Source organism: Rhinoraja longicauda, chromosome 35 (assembly GCF_053455715.1).
Source record: "Rhinoraja longicauda isolate Sanriku21f chromosome 35, sRhiLon1.1, whole genome shotgun sequence".
Taxonomy (NCBI): Eukaryota; Metazoa; Chordata; class Chondrichthyes; order Rajiformes; family Arhynchobatidae; genus Rhinoraja; species Rhinoraja longicauda.
In genome coordinates, this window is record NC_135987.1 from 5,350,503 (window position 1) to 5,371,485 (window position 20,983).

At 46.3% G+C, this 20,983-nt stretch overlaps 1 protein-coding gene across 8 annotated transcripts in view; it reads right to left on the reverse strand.

Moving 5' to 3' along the window:
• The window catches only part of washc2c (WASH complex subunit 2C), a 62,829-nt gene extending 42,709 nt beyond the window's left edge, over positions 1-20,120 (reverse strand). For 7 of the 8 annotated variants that reach the window (XM_078428678.1, XM_078428677.1, XM_078428682.1 and 4 more), the window contains exons 1-11: positions 20,036-20,120; positions 15,791-15,922; positions 12,967-13,131; positions 11,031-11,096; positions 10,052-10,225; positions 5,523-5,616; positions 4,788-4,852; positions 3,428-3,493; positions 1,797-1,892; positions 1,620-1,707; positions 640-714 (exon numbers count right to left, since the gene is read on the reverse strand). In XM_078428678.1, coding sequence (XP_078284804.1) covers positions 640-714; positions 1,620-1,707; positions 1,797-1,892; positions 3,428-3,493; positions 4,788-4,852; positions 5,523-5,616; positions 10,052-10,225; positions 11,031-11,096; positions 12,967-13,131; positions 15,791-15,922 — 1,021 coding nt within the window. In that variant the 5' untranslated portion in view covers positions 20,036-20,120. Of the gene's footprint in view, positions 1-639; positions 715-1,619; positions 1,708-1,796; positions 1,893-3,427; positions 3,494-4,787; positions 4,853-5,522; positions 5,617-10,051; positions 10,226-11,030; positions 11,097-11,430; positions 11,606-12,966; positions 13,132-15,790; positions 15,923-20,035 lie in introns of those variants that run through there. The other variant, XM_078428681.1, reaches the window with a different exon arrangement.
• Between the last annotated feature and the right edge of the window lie 863 nt (positions 20,121-20,983).

Sequence of the window (20,983 nt, forward strand, 5' to 3'; positions counted from 1 at the left end):
CTCTGCAGCATTCAGCTCCTGTTCAGGTTTGCTTGTAATGACCAAGGCTGGTGTCCCAAGTCCACAAAAGGATGGTTCAGCCATGAGAGAAACTCCCTAGGTAAATTATCTCAACACTGTCAATGAAGTCCTTGTCCAGCTTCCCAGTTCACAGAACAATTCAGAACAGGAATGAGCCCTTCAGCCCACAATGCTTGAGTCGAACATAATGCCAAGTTAAACTGATCTCAGTTCAGTTTAACTTTGGCATCATGCTTGTTCATTATCCATATCCCTCCACCAATATCCTACCAACAACTAAAGAGCAGTCCTGAGATATTATCTACCTCATTGGAGACCCTTGGACTATCTTTGATCAGACTTTACTGGCTTTATCTTGTACTAAACGTTATTCTTTTTATCATGTATCTGTGCAATGTGCATGATTGTAATCATGTATAATCTTTCCGCTGACTGGTTAACACGTACCAAAAGCTTTTCACTGTACACGTGACAATAAACTGAACTCAACTCAGACGCGACTCCCTGCACTCCCACACGACGATCCAAAAGCCAAGTTCAAATATCGTCAAATGAAGTGACACCTGGTCCAAATCTTTGGGTTAGAATTAATTATTTCACGTCTCACGTCTTTCTTACCTCGTTGTTTAGCTTTTGGGTTTTCTTTCTTCGGCTTTATTTGGGTCTTCGTTGTTGCCCCGTGAGATGTTAAAGCTGTGGAACAATTAAATACAAACCTCAAGTTAGGCAAAGAGCGAACTAAACTTGGAAAATAAAGAAACCAATTGTTTTGCACTTAATTCTCCCTCCACATCTCATGGAATCAAAGTCATACAGCAAAGAAATTCAACCTGTTTCAAGATGGCGCCGATGCCAGGCGACTCTCTGCGTGCTGATCCCAGAAGTGGATCTGCAACCATTCATTGCTCCACTCTTAAATCTTTATTTCACTTTACTGGACTTTATCTTGCACTAAATGTTATTCCCTTTATCCTGCATCTGTACACTGTAGATAACTTAATTGTAACCATGTATAGTATGGACGCTGTGGACAGCTTAATTGTAACCATGTATTTTCGCTGACTGAATAGCACGTGACAAAAAAGCCCTTCACTGTACCTCGTTACACATGACAATAATAAACTAATGTCCTGAGACATCAATCATCTGTGCTGCACGATGCCGATCGGAGATAGTCCCATTTGCCTGTGTTTGGCACATTTCCTTTCCTATCCACATACTCATCCAAATGCTTTTTGAGCACTAATTTTACCCGTCTCTACCACTTCCTCTGGCAACTCGTTCCAAATACCCATCCTGCTGTGTGAAAAATTTGCCCCTCTCCTTGAAATCTTTCCCCTCTCACCGATATCCCATGCTTCCTATTTTAGTCACACCCACCCTGGTAAAAAGACCTTATCAATGGCTCTCGTGATTGTCAAGACCTTTCTAATATCACATCTCAGCCTCCTTCACTCCAGTCTGTGTCAGAGAATAGCCCTAGTCTGTGCCGTCTCTTCTTATAACCCAAGCATTTCAGCCCCTGCAACATCGCTGTGAATTACTGCTCACATCCATGTCCAACAGTGACAGGAAAAATATAAATACTGAATAATTACATGCTCTCTCTTCAGCTGGCTTCTCCACGTTGCCTTCTTGGATCCGTGCTGCCAGCTCTTCTGAGAAGGAAATGTTTTCCGTTCTTTTCTATATTGAAGAGTACACGTTACTATTGGACGGGACGCTTTAACATGACTTTCCTCTGTGCAATGCAAATAAACGTAAGAGCCACTCACCGAGCTCGTCAAAACCCCCTCGTCATTTTCTTTCTCAGATTCATGAAACAAATCAGAGTCATCGTCTTCATCCTCGTCACTGACCAACTGCTGCTTCTGCAACGAGAACATTCATCCACTCAGCATCGTTAACGGGTCTCCAGGTGACCATCAAGGCAACAATTCAATATATTAATACAGACATCAAAAAAAAGATGGAGGAAAGTAATTCTTAAGGGATCAGGGAGGAGCAACAGCAATAAACCTGCACGAAGAGAAAGTGAGAAAAGAGGGGGAGAATATTTAGACAACAAATGACGGGCAGTAGAGCTGCTGCCTCACAACGCCAGAGACCTGGGTTTGATCCCCACCATGGGCATTTGTATGTTCTCCTCATGACCGCGTGGGTTTTCCCCGGGTGCTCAGGTTTCCAAACTCCACAAAGACATGCAGGTTTGTAGGTTAATCCTAGTGTGAAAGATGCACAAGAGGGATGACATAGAACTGGTGTATGGGTGATTTGATGGTCAGTGTGGACTTGGTGGGCCGAAGGGCCTGTTTCCATGCTGTATCTTTAAACAATAAACAGATTACAGCCACTACAGCCAAAACGGTACACGATAGCGCGACAATTTTAGGCCCACCTTACTCACGGTCCCTTTGGTGCTAATGGAAGACGTTTCATTGAAATCGGTGTTATATTTTTAAAGTTATTCACATTTTAAAGTTTAAAGCTATCCCCTAGGGAGGGAGGGGGCAAGGACGGAAGGTGATTAGGGGGGTTGAGGGGGATGGAGTGGGGAGGAGGGGAAGAGGGAGGGAGGGAGGGAGGGAGGGGGGGAGGAGAGGGTGCTGCACCAATGCAGGAGGGGTTTGGGCCCAACAGGTCCACTTGGTCTAGTTGTTTATAAACGGCATATATGTATGTTTGCGTGTGTGCATATATGTGTATATATGTATGTATGTGGCATATGTATGGAAATATCTATGTATGCATATGTTTGTGTATGTGTATAGATATATATAGATGTAGATGAGATAAAGCTTGTGAATTAATTGATGAGTAGCAGAGGAATAAATAAGTGTAAAGTTCCTCCTACTCCTTGTCGAACATGTAAAATTTAATTTGTGTTGTTCATGAGAATTTATTCATAGGTTTATCGTTCATTTCATTTCACAGTTATTTTGTTTTGTTTTTATCTTTTTTTGTTTTACATGTTTGAAATAAAATATAAACAAAAAACACAAACAATGCAACTGTGTGCAGGTCTGTGTTGGGCTTTGACCTATTAACACCTTTGAAGATCTTTTTGCAGAATTAATTAAATGAATCAATATTAAAATTTGTGGGGGATGAACAAAAAACAACAGGTGTTATTCCACAACCTTAAACAGACAAGAGCATCCTGATAACCAGAAATACTAGAAACAAGGAACTGTAGATGTTGGTTTACAAAAAAAGACACAAAGTGCTGGAGTAACTCAGCAGGTCAGGCAGCATCTCTGGAGAACATGGGTAGGTGACGATTCAGGTCGGGTCTGTAGAAGGGTCCTGACCTGAAACGTCACCTATCCATGTCCTCCAGAGATGACGCCTGACCCGCTGAGTTACTCCAGCACTTTGTGCCTTTTTGATCACCAGAAGTACTTACTGGAATGGACTTCGGCAGCTTCTCTTCATCCTCCTCACTTTCATCAGCAAAGTCATCCTCAGACTCCTGCAGCAGGCATTACAAACAGGTGACCAAGTATTTTAGTGCCGCTCCTATAACCCTCAATTACATCTACCTTCTAAGATTTAACATATCTTCAGATCAGAAGAACGCTTTCTACGTCACGAGACCCGGGTTCGATCCTGACTACGGGTGCCGTCTGTACGGAGTTTGTACGTTCTCTCCGTGACCTGCGTGAGTTTTCGCCGAGATCTTCGGTTTCCTCCCACACTCCAAAGACGTACAGGTTTGTAGGTTAATTGGCTTGGTAAATGTAAAAATTGTTCCTAGTGGGTGTCGGATAGTGTTAATGTGCGGGGATCGCTGGGCGGCGCGGACCCGGTGGGCCGAAAGGCCTGTTTCCGCGCTGTATCTCTGAACTAAACTTAAAAAAACTAAATAGTTCAATACATGTTGTTATAAGTGCAGTATTTCAAGTTAAATGCAGAAAGTAGCTGAACCCGAGGTGGTGATTAACGATGCAACATAGGAGATGCTCACCGAGTTTCATGTCAGCTTTGATCAAGATGCATGTAGCTGACCTGATGCTATGGGACATCTTCTGAGAGTGGACATGCTGAGTGGGAGGAATTTACAACAACAAAAATTCCCAGTTTAACTAGTTCAACCATATCACAGCAAAGATAGGTAGCTGAGCCGCAAGAAGTATTGGGAAAAAAAACTGCAGATGCTGGTTTAAATCGAAGGTAGACACAAAATGTTGGAGTACCTCAGCGGGTCAGGCAGCATCTCAGGAGAGAAGAAACGGGTGACGTTCAAAAGGGTCTCGATCTGAAACGTCACCCACTCCTTCTCTCCTGAGATGCTGCCTGACCCGCTGAGTTACTCCAGCATTTTGTGTCTACCTTGGATAGCTGAGCCGGTGTCTAACTGCAGGTCTGCCCTTGAGCTGGAAAACAAAAACTGAAAAGAAGGCAACCTTTTATTCCTTCAGCTGCTGGTGACCAAGATGCCAGACAGCATCCCGAAAACCAAAAATCTCCCTAAACACTGTGGTACAGCGGTCGAGCTGCTGCCGCACAGCACCAGAGTTCGATCCTGACCGCAGGTGCTGTCTGTGCAGAGTTTGTACGTTCTTCCTGAGACTACAGGGGTTTTCCCAGCGTGCTCAGTTTTCCTCCCACATTCCAAAGGCTTGCAGGTTTGTGGTGTCCTGCCGTGTGGAGGAAGTGAATGAGAGAGTGGGGTAACGTGCTGCTGGTGTGTGGGTGATCGATGGTCAGCATGGACTCAGGTGAGCTGCAGGGCCTGTGCAGGACGTAATCATTTTTCAACAAACCTTCTCCTTTTCTCTCTCATCCTCTTCACTCTCAACGATGCTGCCATGTTCACTGTCCACAGACTCTGCACAAAATAGAAAACACATCCAGACATCAGGCAGCGGGCACAGCTATAGGGAACGGTAGAATACACGGGAATACATTGAAAAGGATGGGAATAGTTATTGTTTACGGAGGACTCAAATTATTTTCACGACGGAAGTGGGTAAAGCAAAAATTCATTATCCACAACCAATGTCCAATATCCTGCAATGACGGCTCTTGCTCTCCTGTCATTCCGGTAACCCCGGTTGGAGGAACAGATCCACCACTTCCTTGCTTCAAGAGCCTTTCTGGATGATCCGTTTTGCCGGACCAGCAGAGGCCACGAGCTCCGAAAGGAATCCAATAGTACCGGAACTAGGCAGCCGAGGAGCCAAGATATCGGCCCGCAAAGTCGGCCTTGGAAGTTGCTATGGGAACAGAACTGCCGGCTCTGAGCTGGGTCGGAGTTCACGAGCCCAGGCCGCAGGGGCTAAATTAGTCGCACTGATCGGCATGGCGGTCCCGATGAGCTAAACATTGGTCTCCCCAGGCTTAGGCGCCATATTGTCGGGTGGGGGGGGGGGTGGGGATTGCAAGCATGGCCTTGTAATTTTGTCTTGATTAAATAAGGTACCGGAAAGAGTCATGGATAGGTGACGTTTCAGATTGGGACCTTTCTTCAGACTTTATCACCATTGACCATTTCCTACCTTCACTGGAGAGATCCCCCAAGCCAACATCCTCCTCTTCCATAAACTGCTGAGACCCTATGAGATATGGCAGCGGCCGATCGACATAAAGATCCTGTAATCAACACAAAGGCACAGTCTTACGATACACTTAAATATAAAGAGTCAGTTTCATCCTTCCCTTGAGCGCAATGCATGATAACAGCTGGGAAAGAAACTGTCCCTGAATCTGGTGCTGTGCAATCATGTTAAGAAGCCTTGTGATAGAAGGACAAGGTATTCAAATATCTTAATCCAGGCTTGTACTCAAGTGCAGCTCCCATCAGTGGCAGCAACAAGGAGATGAAACTTTCAAGCAGTTCATGTCATCCCATGTGAAGGGAAATTATTGCGCACCGTCAGCAGCGTATATTTACGATTACTTTGTGCCCTGGGCTACTTATTTCTCTTCCAACATGACAAACTTTGGAATCATTTGATTGCTAAAAAAAGGTACAATCGGGCTTCCTTAAACAATGAACTGTGCTTTATGAATGCAAGTGGCTTTTTATTGTTGGGATGACAGACATGTGTGTGGCGACAACAGCCCTGGCCTTCTTGCTTCTATGGAGACAGTAAATAATGCCATATTGCCACAAAAAGCACAAAGAGTAGATACACCACAACAAATGGCTCAATACCTGGGACTTTCAAGCATAATATTCATCGTGAAGGTTCAACTTAGTAGGATTTAATGATCACGATTTGCAGAGATGGGCAAGTGTTGTATTCTCTAGAACCCTGATAGAAGTATACAAAATTACAAGAGGCACAGAAAGAGCAGTCAGAACCTTTATTCCTCAGGGTGGAAATGTCGGAAGCGAGAGGGCATAGATTAGAAATGAGAGGGACAAAGCTTATAGGAAATGTCTGGGGCAAGTTTTTTTTACACAAGGAGTGGTAGATGCCTGGATCACCCTGCCAGGGGTGGTGGTGGAGGCTGAGGGGAGACTTGACGGAAGTATACAAAATTAGGAGAGGCTTAGATAGGGTAGACAGTCAGAACCTTTCTTCCCCATGGGTGAAAATGTCCAACACTGGAGGGCATAGTTGTGAGTTGAGAGGGGGAAAGTTTAATCGTGATGTGAGGAGCAAGTTTTTGTCTTTACACAGATGGTGGTGAGGGGCTGGAATGCATTGCCAAGGGTGGTGGTGAAGACAATAGAACCCTGGTCAAGAGGCTGTTAGATAGGCAGATGGATATAAGGGAGGGATGGAAGAATATGGATCATACGTAGGCAGATGAAGTTAGTTTATCTTGGAAATATGTTCAGCACACACATTGTGGCTTAATGTGCTGTATTTTCCTTTGTTCTATGTTCCAAGTGCAGCAACACCAGTTGCTCAACATCACCCAATGGGAACGAGCCACTCGGTCAATGCTTCCCTTCAGGACAGTTTCTGATGTCTCATTGTGGACCGAAGGGCCTGTACCTGCGTCTGCACTATTCCTTGTCTCAACGTCACCCATTCCTTCTCACCAGAGACGCTGCCTGTCCCGCTGAGTTACTCCAACATTTTGTGTCTATCTTTGGTTTAAACCAGCATCTGCAGCTCCTTCATACACATTCCTTGTTGTATGTTCTAAGACATCAGCATACCCAGGCATCAATTTACAGGATTTGATCCTTAACTTTTCTTTCTGAGTAATCTTCTAACGTTCCCCATCAGGATTCCAGAGGCACCAGCCCCCCCCCCCCCCCCCCCCCCCCCGTGGACTGTAGCCGCCGATGGCAAACACACAACATTTAACACAGCTTTTCCAGTGTCACTCACATCTGAACATTTTGACAACTGTTTCCCCCCCCCTCCCCAAAAAAAAGTTTTGCCCCCTTTCCCCTTTGAAAAGACCCCAGTAAAAATAAAATCCTAAACCAACCCAAGATAAATATCCGGAGATAGACACAAAATGATGGAGTAACTCAGTGGGACAGGCAGCATCTCTGGGGAGAAGGAATGTGTGACGTTTCTGGTCAAGACCCTTCTTCAGACTGGAAAAACGTTAAATATCTGTTACGGAAAGTTGATAAAATAGCCTCCTCACCACCAGCAAATCAATGTTTACATCCTTCCCTTCCCCCAAAATACTTTGGAAACATTTGAAACAAGATTCTGATGTCGCCATTCTCGATTTAGTGGTTATTGAAGATGCTTGTGTGGAATGCTGGAGAATAGTGAATTGTTCGTGTGCATGAAAAGCAACTTTGAACGTTTTTGCAGCTTGTCGATTTGGAGCTTTGTGAAGGAAATAAGGAACACACTCTGCCCTCTCACATGATCAACAATGATCTCATGGACATGCAGGAATGGTCTCTGACAGCACGTTTGATATTCAGCCCGGCAAAGGAAATCAGTAACTTATCAATCCTTCATTCCAACCTCTCTGCAACATTTTCTTATAATGCTCTCCCTTCAGAAGTACTAAATGGCTCTGAAATGCTTTGGGTCTATCGAGCTGCTGTGTAAGTATTTCAAGCTGTTTTATTGCTATACCGCTGACAAAGCAAATCGGGAAAACAACGTAAAACACAAAAACAAAATCAGATATATTGATTAGTTTGCAGTAAGGTAAGTGATCGCAATTCAGGCAAGGCGAGTAACCACTTGGGATGTCAATGTGCGATATGAATGTAGTGCATTCCAAGTCAAGTCACAAGACCAAGGCCAGGAAATTATAACTGGCCTTAATATCATGATTTTTTTAATTGAAGGTAGACACAAAATGCTGGAGTAACTCAGCGGGCCAGGCAGCATCTCGGGAGAGAAGCAATGGGTGACATTTCGGGTCGAGACCCTTATTCAGACTGATGTCAGGGGAGGAGGCGGGACAAAGATAGGATGTAGTAGGAGGCAGGAAGACATCTGGGAGAACTGGGAAGGGGGAGGGGATAGAGAGGGACAGAGGAACTATCTGAAGATAGAGAAGTCAATGTTCATACCACTGGGGTGTAAACTATCCAAGCAGAATATGAGATGCTGTTCCTCCAATTTGCAATTTGCGCTGAGCCTCATTATGACAATGGAGGAGGCCCAGGACAGAAAGGTCAGATTGGGAATGGGAGGGGGAGTTGAAATGCTGAGCCACCGGGAGATGAGGTTGGTTAAGGCGGACTATCTCTCCCCCCACTATGATTTTTTGATTAGTTGAAGCAAATCTCAGATCTAGTGATCCCAGCTGAACTTGTGTGTGACATTACGCAGGGACAGCCTTCCCTTCTGCTCTGAGGCATTAATTCTCTTCCCCCACCCAAACACACGCTAGATTTGTCATCTGGTCACACATCCACAAGAAACTGACGTTCAATAACTGTGGAAACCAAACAAGCTCCTATGTTATAACATTGACAAGTAATTGGCTGTGAACAACTTGAGACTTCCAATGTGCTATGTGAATGCAAGTGGATTCCAAGTCAAGAAAGGAGATCAACAGAAAGAGAACTAAAGAGGGTGGTGGGTATATTAAACCAGCTGCCAGAGGAGGTAGGTGAGGCAGGAATGTTTCAACATTTAAAAGACATTTGGACAGGTACATGGATAGGAAAGGTTTAGATGGATATGGGCTAAACAAACATAGGTAGGTTGGACTAGCATACATGGGACTTATTGGTTGGCATAGGTAAGTTGGACCAAAGGGCTTGTTTCCATGTTGCATGACTCACTGACTCTTAAGCAAAACTGCAGTCAAGACAGCTTACCACCACAATTAATGTACTTCCAACATGGAGTTAACTCAGAAGATAGACACAAAAAGCTGGAGTAACTCAGCGGGTCAGCCAGCATTTTTGTGGAGAAAAGGAACAGGTGATGTTTCAGGTTGAGACTCTTCTTCAGACTGAAGTCTGAAGAAGGGTCTCGACCTGAAAAGACACCTATTACTTTTCTCCAGAGATGCTGTCTGACCTGCTGAATTACTCCAGCTTTTTGTCTGTATTGGGTGTAAACCAGCATCTGCAGTTCCTTCCTACACATGGAGTTAACTCAGCTTGGCATGGTGATTAAGTGAAGTTGCAAGACTTAGTCCATAGAGCTCAGAGGACCATCGGAACACAGCTACCAGCCTTGGAGGGCATCTACAACACACAATGCCTCAGAAAAGCCACCAGCATCCACAAAGACTCTTCACACCCGTGCAATAGTCTGTTTGAACTCCTACCATCAGGCAGACGATACAAGGTCTTCTACGCACGCACCTCCAGACTCAGGAACAGCTTCATCCCCAGGGCCATAGCTGCTATGAACCGGTCCTGCTGAGCCGGATGGTCACAACGCACAGTGATCCGGCACAGATCTACTTGCACTTTATTCTGTCTTAAAACTGTTACAATTTGTTTCGTTGGGTTGTTGTTGTTTAAATTAATACTGACTAGCCAATTAAATTATTGCATCGTATGGGAGGCGCATTCCCAATCTCGTTGTACCCCTGTACAATGACAATAAAGATATATTGTATTGTATATTGTATTGTATTGTATTATTCTCCCTCTTCCCTAATGTTGACCGTCTCCATTTACCTTGGGTTCCAGCAGATGCTCCGCTCTTTCAGCCGTTTCTTCGTCCTCCGAATCGGAGTTTCCTGCTTTGATATCCAGCTGCTCAAAGGCAGAGTCCAACACCCTCAGGCCGTGGCGCACAGCTTCCTGCACCTTGGCGATCAGCTCCGCTTCCTTCTGCTCCCGCGTTCTCTCCTGCAGCAGGAAAACATCAAAGCCAGTGTTTCACGGCTGCGATGAGCAATGATCACAATCGCCACTCAAAACCACCACTTTACTCAATTATACAACAGCTCCAAATGCCAAGTGACCCTGCAACAACTGTGAGTAGCAGCTTCCAAAATTTGACCGGCGCTGTGAAAGGGCCTGAAATATGGCAGGATCGGACAATTCTGAGCCACGTTTTCGCAAATGCTGTCGTTGAACATTTTAGTCGGCCAGCCACCCCAAATGTGGAGGTGTCTCTTCAGGGGGACTAACAGCAGGTTGGAATAGGAAATCCATATCTCAGCCCAAATGCTGGGAGTCTCTTGTTAATTGCAGTCACACACCACTCTGCTGGCTCAACAGCCCAGTGTGACTGAGTTAACAAATGCAAGCTGAGAAGTCCATACCACAGTTCAAAATTAATTAATACCAAACAATTTTGGTTTAGAACTGTAAATCCACTTGCAAATATCAAAGTCAGTGTTTAAGGACGGTGGTGAACAATTATTAAAACCAAGTGTTAAGTAGCTAATGAAAAAAAGGACACAAAGTGCTAGAGTAGCTCAGCAGGTCAGGCAGCATCTCTGGAGAACATGGATAGGTGACATTTGGGGACGAGACACATCTTCAGGTACAGAATATGAAGAAGGGTCTTGACCCGAAACGTCACCTATCCATGTTCTCCAGAGATGCTGCCTGACCTGCTGAGCTACTCCAGCACTTTGTGTCCTTCCGTGTAATTAACCAGCGTTTCTACAGATAAGCAGCTATGATAAGTTGCCCTGTTACATACCACTTCGGGCGGCTTGCCTCCACTCTCCGGTTTAACTGCATCTTCCACCTCTTCATCATACACTCTCTGCAATAACGTAGACAGAATTTCAGCACAAGCAGCAAAAAGAGAGTAAAAAACACGATGCTTCCGCTTTCAACATTTACGAGCCAAATATTGCTTGTGAACAGCAACTAAAACTGTGCAGGAATAACGTTGCTCACAGATTTGGTACAGTGAGAATCCCAGGGTGAGAGAAGATCGGACCTTGTGCAAATTCCCCCAGCCTCTGCTCTTGGGTCTTGCACTCAAACCTTGGCACCTGGAAACAATGCACCCATACAAAATGCCAATGTCCCCTCCCAACTCTCCTTCATGCAAGATTAAATTTACAAACCCTGAGTTTCTTGTTTCCACACACATTTTATGTTAAACCAGCTTTCTCGCCGATCGCCCGACACTCCACCAGAGCTGCATTCAGACAAACATTTCTCACAGTTTGTAATAGCTCTGTAAACAAATGCCCTGTTGAGCCAGCAAAGATGGGTACTCTATAAGCGATCTCCGCGTTGCGAGATGTTGCGTTCTTAGAATATGGTCGCCCAAAGCTGCATGATCTGCGCATGTGTCAAAAGATGCAAGTTAATAAAGTGGACACAGAAAGCTGGAGTAACTCAGCAGGACAAGCAGCATCTCTGGAGAGAAGGAATGGGTGACATTTTGGGCCGAGACCTTTCCTCAGACCTCGGGTCTTGACCCGAAACGTCACCCATTCCTTCTCTCCAGAGACGCTGCCTGACCCGCTGAGTTACTCCAGGTTTTTATGTCTATCTTCGGTTTAAACCAGCATCTGCAGTTCCTTCCTACACAAGTTAATAAGGTGCATGTTTACTTTATTTGTATACAAGAATTTTCATAAGAACAAATTTTATTCCCAATCAGGTGTCACAAAATGCTGGAATAACTCAGCGGGTCAGGTAGCATCTCTGGAGAGAAGGAATGGGTGACGTTTCAGTTCGAGACCCTTCTTCAGTCCGAAGAAGGGTCTCGACCTGAAACGTCACCCATTCCTTCTCTCCAGAGATGCTGCCTGACCCGCCGAGTTACTCCAGTATTTTGTGGTACCTTCGATTTGTACCAGCATCTGCAGTTATTTTCCTACACTTATTCCCAATCAGAGTTTTTTTGGTCGTGATTTGTGAATTCCACAAAAGTAAATTTCTGTTACCCAAACCACTGCCTTTTTTATGAGCTGAAAAGTACATCAATGGGCAGAATAGAACGTTTTTTTTATCCAACTTCACTTCATGCTTTCATTTGTGCATTAACATCCATGAGTGTAAACGGGTCATAATTTATTTCAATACCGGCTAATTATACAATTTAGAATGTCAAAACCACTCCCAAACGTAAGCTAAGTTGAAGGCAGCAAATATTTAATTATGATTTCAAGCTTAACCTATTTAAAACTGGAGTAGGAATAAAATCTGCAGATGCTGGTTTAAATCGAAGGTAGACACAAAATGCTGGTCAATATGGGCTAATGAGAGCTAATACAGCTTCTGCACTGTACAACTCTCCATGATTCACTGAGTTCTTCAATTAAATCCCTACTATTGCAAGGAAAGACACAGTGATGGAGTAACTCAGCGAGTCAGGCAGCATCTCTGAAGAACACGGATAGGTGACGTCTCGGGTTGGGACACTTCTTCAGGCACTTTCTCATGTTCCCATGGATGTTCCCTGACCCACTGAGTTACGCCAGCACTGTCTTTTTTTGTAATCCAGCATCTGCAGTTCCTTATTTGTACAGTAGTACTATTGCGAGCCTTGCTAAGGGCCTATCTATCAAATGGTTTTCACATTTTACAACATTGGCATTCACCATTACTTTGGTTCTTCATCCCAGTTTGGAAAAGCAAGGAAAAACCGGCAAACGATCACCATTTTCACTCACATTTTCGATGAACTGGATGTTTGAGAGCATGAGAAAATCGTTGAAGACATTATGGAGACGGGCGTCTGTGGCCTTCGTGTTCTGGATCAAGCCGTCAAGCTGCTTCTCGATCTCGTGTGTGCGGGAGAGCATCCGCTGAGAGAAATCTTGCAGAAATAGGAGCAGCTGATGGCAAAAAAATAATTATATCCAACTGATGAAGTGCAAAAGCAGGGCACAAACCGCTGCTCATTACACCCCGAGAAAGATCTGTCATTTCTCCATTCAAGTAAAATTCCTTCCACACTCTACCCCACTCTGCCTCTGCTCTAAAGGGGAACGGGCAGCTGTCGTATTTATGGTTTCCAACAGCACAAAACAACCTCCTCTGGACGTGGTGTAAATCTGCAGATGGAGAATTGCTTCCACCATTTCCATCAATTTCAAACCTTAAAGTATTTCTGACGCTTTAATTAATCAAACGTTGCCTTGTCAGCTAAAGTAAGTCGCACTTTAACTAGCTCTTTGATAGTGTAAGGGAATAACTGATCTTGGCAGAGATTGGGCAGCAAGCCGGTGGAGTCACTCTCTCACAGCGTTAGAGACCAGAGTTCAATCCTGACCTCATGTGCTGTTTGTGTGGAGTTTGCATGCTCTTCCGGTGACCAAGCGGGTTTCTCTCGGGTATTTTGATTTCCTCCAAAATCCCAAAGACATTGTATAGAATATCAGGGGGGGGAAAGAGAGAATTCATGTAGGATTAGTGTAAATGGGTGATTGAGTCAGTGGCCACTCAGTGGGCTGAAGGGCCTGTTTCCATCCTGTCCTTCTATGACTCTATAAGATCAGACTGCAATAGTCAGTCCTTCATGATAGCAAGTCTGACAACTGTACACCCAAGCAATAAAATCTTGTGGACATGCTGATGGAATAGAGAGCTGGACCAAATACATTTTGCTCTCAGTGTACCTTCCATGGTTGTAGATGATGAAACTAATGGAGATAACTACCACTAGTTGCTTCATTGCATCTTATAAAGGGTTTAGACTTTTAGGCTTTGATCAAAAGATGACGACCCATTTCATTGCAAACTGTTTTGGTTTAGTTTGGAGATACAGCATGGAAACAGGTCCTTCAGTTCACCGCGTCCACGCTGACCAGCGATCCCCGGATCAGACTAGTTGTGTGTTAACCCACTTTCTCATCCACTACCAACACACTCGGGGAAATTTACTGAGCCCAATTAACCTACAAACCCACAGGTCTTTGTATGTGGGAGAACCCAAGTCCAACGGTACCCGACGTCAGGATCAAACTCGGGTCTCTGGCGATGCAAGGCAGCAGCTCCACCAGCTGAACTACCGTGTTCTTGAAGAGAATTCTGCAGGAATGACATGGCCAAGATTGCCTTCACTGCGTTCAGATCTAATGACAACTTGTGCATCCATCTGCACTCTTATTGCATGGTCCCATACACTGAGACAGTAGATGTCTGGACTACTTTGAAGCCAACTACAGGGTGTGGAAATGCAAGCAAGCGTAAGCAAATGGGTTGTTTCAACAATACTGCACTTCTGGAAACATCAATGACACAATTATGTGTATAACCAGAGGGAATAGGTTTATGGAAGGAGGAAGAGGTTTGGAGTTGATACGAGGAAGAATTTGTTTCTACCTAGAGTGTGGGTGGAGTTCGGAATGCACAGCCTGAGAAGGTGTTGATGGCAAAGGCTCTGACTACGCTTAAGTCTCGAGAAAAAGGACACAAAGTACTGGAGTACCCCAGAACCAGGCAGCATCTCTGAAGAACATGGATAGGTGACGTTTCAGGCCGGAATCCTGCTAAGTATCTAGAGATGCATTTGAATTGCCAAAGGACGGAGGATACAGACCACGTGATGGTAGATGGGGTTGGTGTAGATAGGTGGTACTTGGTTGGGATAAACATGGTGGTTTGAAGGGCCTGTACCCGAGTTGTATCGTGATATAAAACTAAGTTTCACTCCAGGCTCTATATAAAACCTCCGTAACTATTGCATCGTTTGAGACACATTTAGACAGATACGTGTATAGGGCAGGTTTAAAGGGATAAGGGCCAAACGCAGGCAGGTGGGACTAGTGTAGATGGGACATGTTGGTCAGTGTGGGCACGTTGGGCCGAAGGGCCTGTTTCCATGTTGTATGACTCTGCAAGTGCCTTATACCTTGCATCTGCAGGTCATTAGTCCACGTAAATGGATAACATAACCAATAATAATCATCATGTATTAGCAGAAGGCTATGTCCAGAGGAGCATGTGAATCACCTGTGCATTGTGGTGGGATTACAATGGACAGGTACCCACACGTTGGCATGGAGGTGATGGGCCAAATGGTCTGGTTCCAAGTTGTGTGACTTGGTGGAGTGGCACGGTGGCTCAGCAGTAGAGTTGCTGCCTTACAGCCGCATTGACCTGGGTCGATCCTGGCTAAGGGGGTTGCCTGCATGGAGTTTGTACGTTCTCCCCGCACGGGTATTTCCTGGGTGCTCCGGTTTCCTCCCACGCTCCAAAGACGTGTAGGTTTGTAGGTTAATTGAGCTTCGTAAAAGATTGTAAATTGTCCCTGGTGTCAGCGTGGACACAGTGGGCTGAAGGGCCCGTTTCCACGCTGTAACTCTAAAAGCTAACAAAACTAGACTCTGGGACTCATCTCATGTCATCTAAGAGACAAGCATGTCCAGCCACATGAGAGATGGAAAGCACATGTGCACTCGAAGTATGATACAGTATAGAACAGTGCAGGCAAAGCTGTGAAACAGAGATCATGCCCAGGGTACTGCTGCCCAACATGATGACTGCACTTACCCCAGCATCCGCACCCAGGGACCAGTTCCCACTGGCTTTATGGATCTCTTCCAAAGTCCACGGTCGCTCCCACACAGCCTCACAGCCATTCTCACCCAGAGCACCGTTAACTGTTACTGAGGGACCATTCATCTAGCAAAAACAACGAGGCCCATTAACACCGCACGCACAGGAACAGAAGCAATTGGAAGTTAATCTCTGGCAGCAAGACAACACATCACAGGATGGCAATTAGATTTTGCTGAACTTACAATGTAGCTATTTCCCTCATGAGCGCGGGAAGCTGAGGATCTTATATACGTGCATAAAAACATCAGCAACAAAGGGCGTGCAGCGGTAGCGTTGCTGCCTTACAGCGCCAGAGACCTAGGTTCGACCCCGACTATAAGTGCTGTCTGTACGGAGTTTGTACGTTTGCCCCGTGACCACGAGGGTTTTCTCCGGGTGCTCCAGTTTCCTCCCACACTTCAAGGACGTACAGGTTTGTAGGTTAATTGACTTCTGTAAACCGTGAATTGTTCCTAGTGTGTAGGATAATGCTAATGTACGTGGTGATCGCTGGTGAGTGGGGACTCAGTGGGCCGAAGGGCCTGGTTCCACATTGTATCTCTAAAGTCTAAAGCACCTAAATAATGGGTTATCTTGACCAGGTTTCTATACAAGTCCACTCCATACTGCCTTGGACTGATGCCATTATTCCTTCATAATTCATTAATGCCAGAATCTTCAGGCTAGGACGTTATTCATAGAGTCATCGAGTGATACAGTGTGGAAACAGGCCCTTCGGCCCAACTTGCCCACACCGGCCAACAGTTCCCAGCTACACTAGTCCCATCTGCCTGCGCTTGGTCCATATTCCTCCAAATTTGTCCTATCCATGTGCCTGTCTAACTGTTTCTTAAACATTGGGATATTCCCAGCCTCAACTAACTCCTCTGGCAGCTTGTTCCATACACCCACCACCCTTTGCGTGAAAAAAACTCCTCCTTGGAGTGCAGGAGGCTGAGGGGTGATCTTAGAGAGGTGTATAAAAACATGAGAATAGATATGGTGAATGTACAGAGTCTTTTACACAGTAGGGGGAATCAAAAACCAGAGGACATATGTTTAAGGTGAGTGGAAGCATTTAATAGGAATCGGAGGGGCACTATTTCACAGGGGTGGGTCTTATATGGAATGAGCTGCCAGAGGAGGTAGTTGAGATAGGTACAATAGCTGAATTTAAAAGACACTTGCTCAGGTAGATGGATAGGAAAGATTTAGAGGGATGTGTGCCAAATAGGACTAGTGTCGACAGGGCATCTTGGTCCTAAAGACACCATGGTTTGCCTAAATTATATGGAAAACGCATTTCCAGTTACAAGCTCCAAGACTCTCCACAAAATGAAAATAACCACCTAATATTATGTAACGACCGGTCTGTATGTTTAGGTGTTTCATTGGACTGTGGTAGCACCAGGCAATCAGCGACCCTTGCTGCATCGCACCAGGACTGCTTTCATGCACAGTGGAATCGTCCACACTGCAGATGCAAATGGTGATAGCAGTCAGGTTCATTAAAAGCTAAGCAGTGCTGTGAATGCATTAAAAATGTAACTTCCTCAAGGAAAATCTCCAGGCCAAAGAGTTCAGTCTACAATATTATTAATTTTTAATTGCAAGTGCATCTGAACGCACGAGTCAGGAAGCTTTATTGCGATTGCATTGGGCTTTGCAGAGACGGCATTGAACATTTTTTGGTTTAGTGTTATAGAGAAACAGCGCGGAAACAGGCCCGTCAGCCCACCAAGTCCCAGCCGCCAGCGATCACCCCGTACACTAACACTATACTGCACACGAGGAACAATTTACAATCTTTACCGGTGCCAATTAACCAACAAACCCGTACATCTTTGGAGTGTGCGAGGAAACCGGAACACCTGGGGAAAACCCACACAGGTCACAGGGAGAACATACAAACTCCGTACAGACAGCACCCTTAGTCAGGATCGAACCCGGGTCTCTGGCATTGTAAGGCACCAACGCTACCGCTGCGCCACTCTGCGGCATCTGTCTTTTCACAATGTCACGTCTAGCTCTACCATCTGATGGCAAAGTGTACCCAAGAATTGTTACTTACAGATATGCAGAGGGATGCACAACCACGCCACCAGAACCCCCCCCATGCTTCTTCCTGTCATCTTGGGCGGCAGAGTGGCACAGCGGAGAATGTACAAACCCCGAATAGACGGCACCATAGTCAGGATCAAACCCGGGTCTCTCCCGATGTAAGGCAGCAGCTCTACCGCTGCGCCACCGTGTCGCTCCATTGCTTTACTGTATCTCCATCATGCAATCTCTTGCTAACCCTCCCCACGATCTATTGCTGCAGTGTAAAGACTTGTAAAGACTGCTACAAACTAACAGGTTAGGTTGGAGTAATGGATTCATTAAGCTTGTGCTTCACATTGTGCTTCAAGACACAGCGATGAAGAACATAAAGACTTCTCCATTTGGTGCAACGAGTCGGCTTCAAGAACTTCCGAGTCATTAGCAGCACTGGAAAATTAAAACCAGTCTCTGGAGAGCAATTTTGTTTCCTTTTACCCCACATCAACTGTACTTGTGCAGCAGCGGAACAAAACTGGGGAGTGAGCTGGAGTTCTTCCATAAGTTAACATAAAGGGCTGGAGGAACTTAATAGGTCAGGCAGAATCTGTGGAAGGAATGGACAGGCCTTCTTCAGAAGATCAATTAGTCGGAAAAGGGGCCCCGGCCCGTCATGTGCTGACCCTCCGATTTCCTCTAACACTTTGTGTTTTGCTCAAGATACCAACATAAGCTGTTTCTTGAGTCTCCATGAGTTAACATGCTTCATTTTTTTAAATGGCCGACGGGACTTTGGACATTAAATAATGGCGCCCGCATGTGTTATATTTGTACTAGAATCTCACTGTGCAGTTGCATATGTGACAAATAAAGCACCATTGACAATCAACTTTACCCACATTGTGCACGGAAGTAAAGTGAGGATATTGCTCAATGATCAGTGGATATGAGAGCCAGACAACCCAAATGTGATCTCCACCATCTCGTTCTTGTGACAATATTGCATGGCATCTCTTAATTCTACACAATTGACATGATGAATTTTAGGTTCCATATATTGCAACATCAAAAGAACCCGGAGGACAGACAAACTAAGACCCAGAGCAACACTAGGAAGCTCCAACTCACTCCCACTGAAAATCCAGGACAATTGGCCTTCCCTGCAGATAGATCACAGGGCTTTCCATTCTCCCACAACCCCATCCCCAACACCCACCCCCCAAAGATAGGGGGCCCACTCCGCAGACCCAATAACCATCCCTCTTCATCCCCAAACCAAATTACCCCCCCTCCCAGACAGACAGCCCACCCCCCATCCGCAGATCCAATGCCCACCCCCCTCCCTCCCTCCCTCCCCAGGCCCACAGTCCCAGTGCCCTCTTCACCAGACCCGGTGACATACCTACATCCCATGCCCACCCTACCCTCCTTTCCCAGACTAAGTGCTCCCCAGACCCAGGCCTCCCTGCCCACCAGCCTCCTCCCACTACAGATTCAGTGCCCACCTCCCTCTACACATTCAGTGCCCATCTCCCACTACAGACCCATTGCCCACCCCCCACTACAGACCCATTGCCCACCCCTCACTACAGACCCATTGCCCACCCCTCACTACAGACCCATTGCCGACCCCTCACTACAGACCCATTGCCCACCCCTCACTACAAACCCATTGCCCACCCCTCACTACAGACCCATTGCCCACCCCCCACTACAGACCCATTGCCCACCCCTCACTACAGACCCATTGCCGACCCCTCACTACAGACCCATTGCCCACCCCTCACTACAAACCCATTGCCCACCCCTCACTACAGACCCATTCAGTGCCCACCTCCCTCTACACTGACTAGTGTCCAGCCTACTTCCCTCCCCACCCACCCCAAGACCCGATGCCCAGACCAATGCCCCGCCAGACCCAGTGTGCCCCCTCTCCCCCTCCCCCCCACCCACCCCGGCCTCACAGCCGATGGCCAGACCATTCCCTCCTCGGACCCGGCTCCTCCCTCCCACACCCCTGCCCTCTGCCCATTCCAGGCCGCGCTGAGCTGAGCTCTCTGCAGCTCCCGGCGACCCATGAAGAGGGGGCCGGGAGCCAGCCGGCTTCATGCCCCTGATGCCCTGCTCTGCCCGCCGCCGACCACAGGACAAACCTACCCCGAGGCCCCGCTCCGGCCGCCGCCGCCGCACCTGACCCGCCCACGTGACACGCGCACGTGACCAGGTGGCGGGGCGTGTCCTCGTGCGACACGTGATCGTGCAGTGGGGCGTGTCCTCGTGCGACACGTGATCGTGCAGTGGGGCGTGTCCTCGTTCGACACGTGATCGTGCAACGGGGCGTGTCCTCATGCGACACGTGATCGTGCAGTGGGGCGTGTCCTGCGCCGGTCGCCCACACTGAAGCGCAGTCCGCAAAGGAGGGGAGCGGCCGCCATTTTAGTAAGCAAACCCCGCCGTACGCTATGATGCCTCTCGCAGTGTTTTGAGGGCAACAGTATGTGAGATGATACCACTAAAATACAGAATATATCTCATCTATCAATTCACAGATTGTTTTGTTATTTTTCTTTTTAAATGTCTCTGCAAGTTTCTGCCTACTAAAATGGCGCCGTGACGTACTACGGTGTTTAGGGTCGAGTGGTCCATCTTGCTCCTCTAGTATCTTTGGAAACATGGAGACCAGATTGATTGGGCTAACAACACTGAGGAGGAGTTCCTGGAGTGTATACCAAAGACACTAGAGGAGCAAGATGAACCACTCCGTCGCAATCGCCTGTACTGAAGTGCACGCAGAGGAGTCTAACGGCCGCCATTTTAGTAAGCAAAACTGCCCCTCACAGTGTAATCAATGTTGTGGGGGAACAGTATGTAAAATGTAGAATATATCTCATCTATCAACTCACATTTTGTTGTTACGTTTATTTTTAAATGTTTTTAAAAAGAGAGAGAGAGAGAGCACATGCTGTCAACCAGCTGTATAGACAAGTCACACTCTGCTACATTGAGTGATGGGACGTTCTGCTAGGGTGAATAATAACCACCATAGCCATGTCCCTAGACAATAGCCATGTCTCCAGCTGCCACTCCCTCTGTCCACTCTGGGGG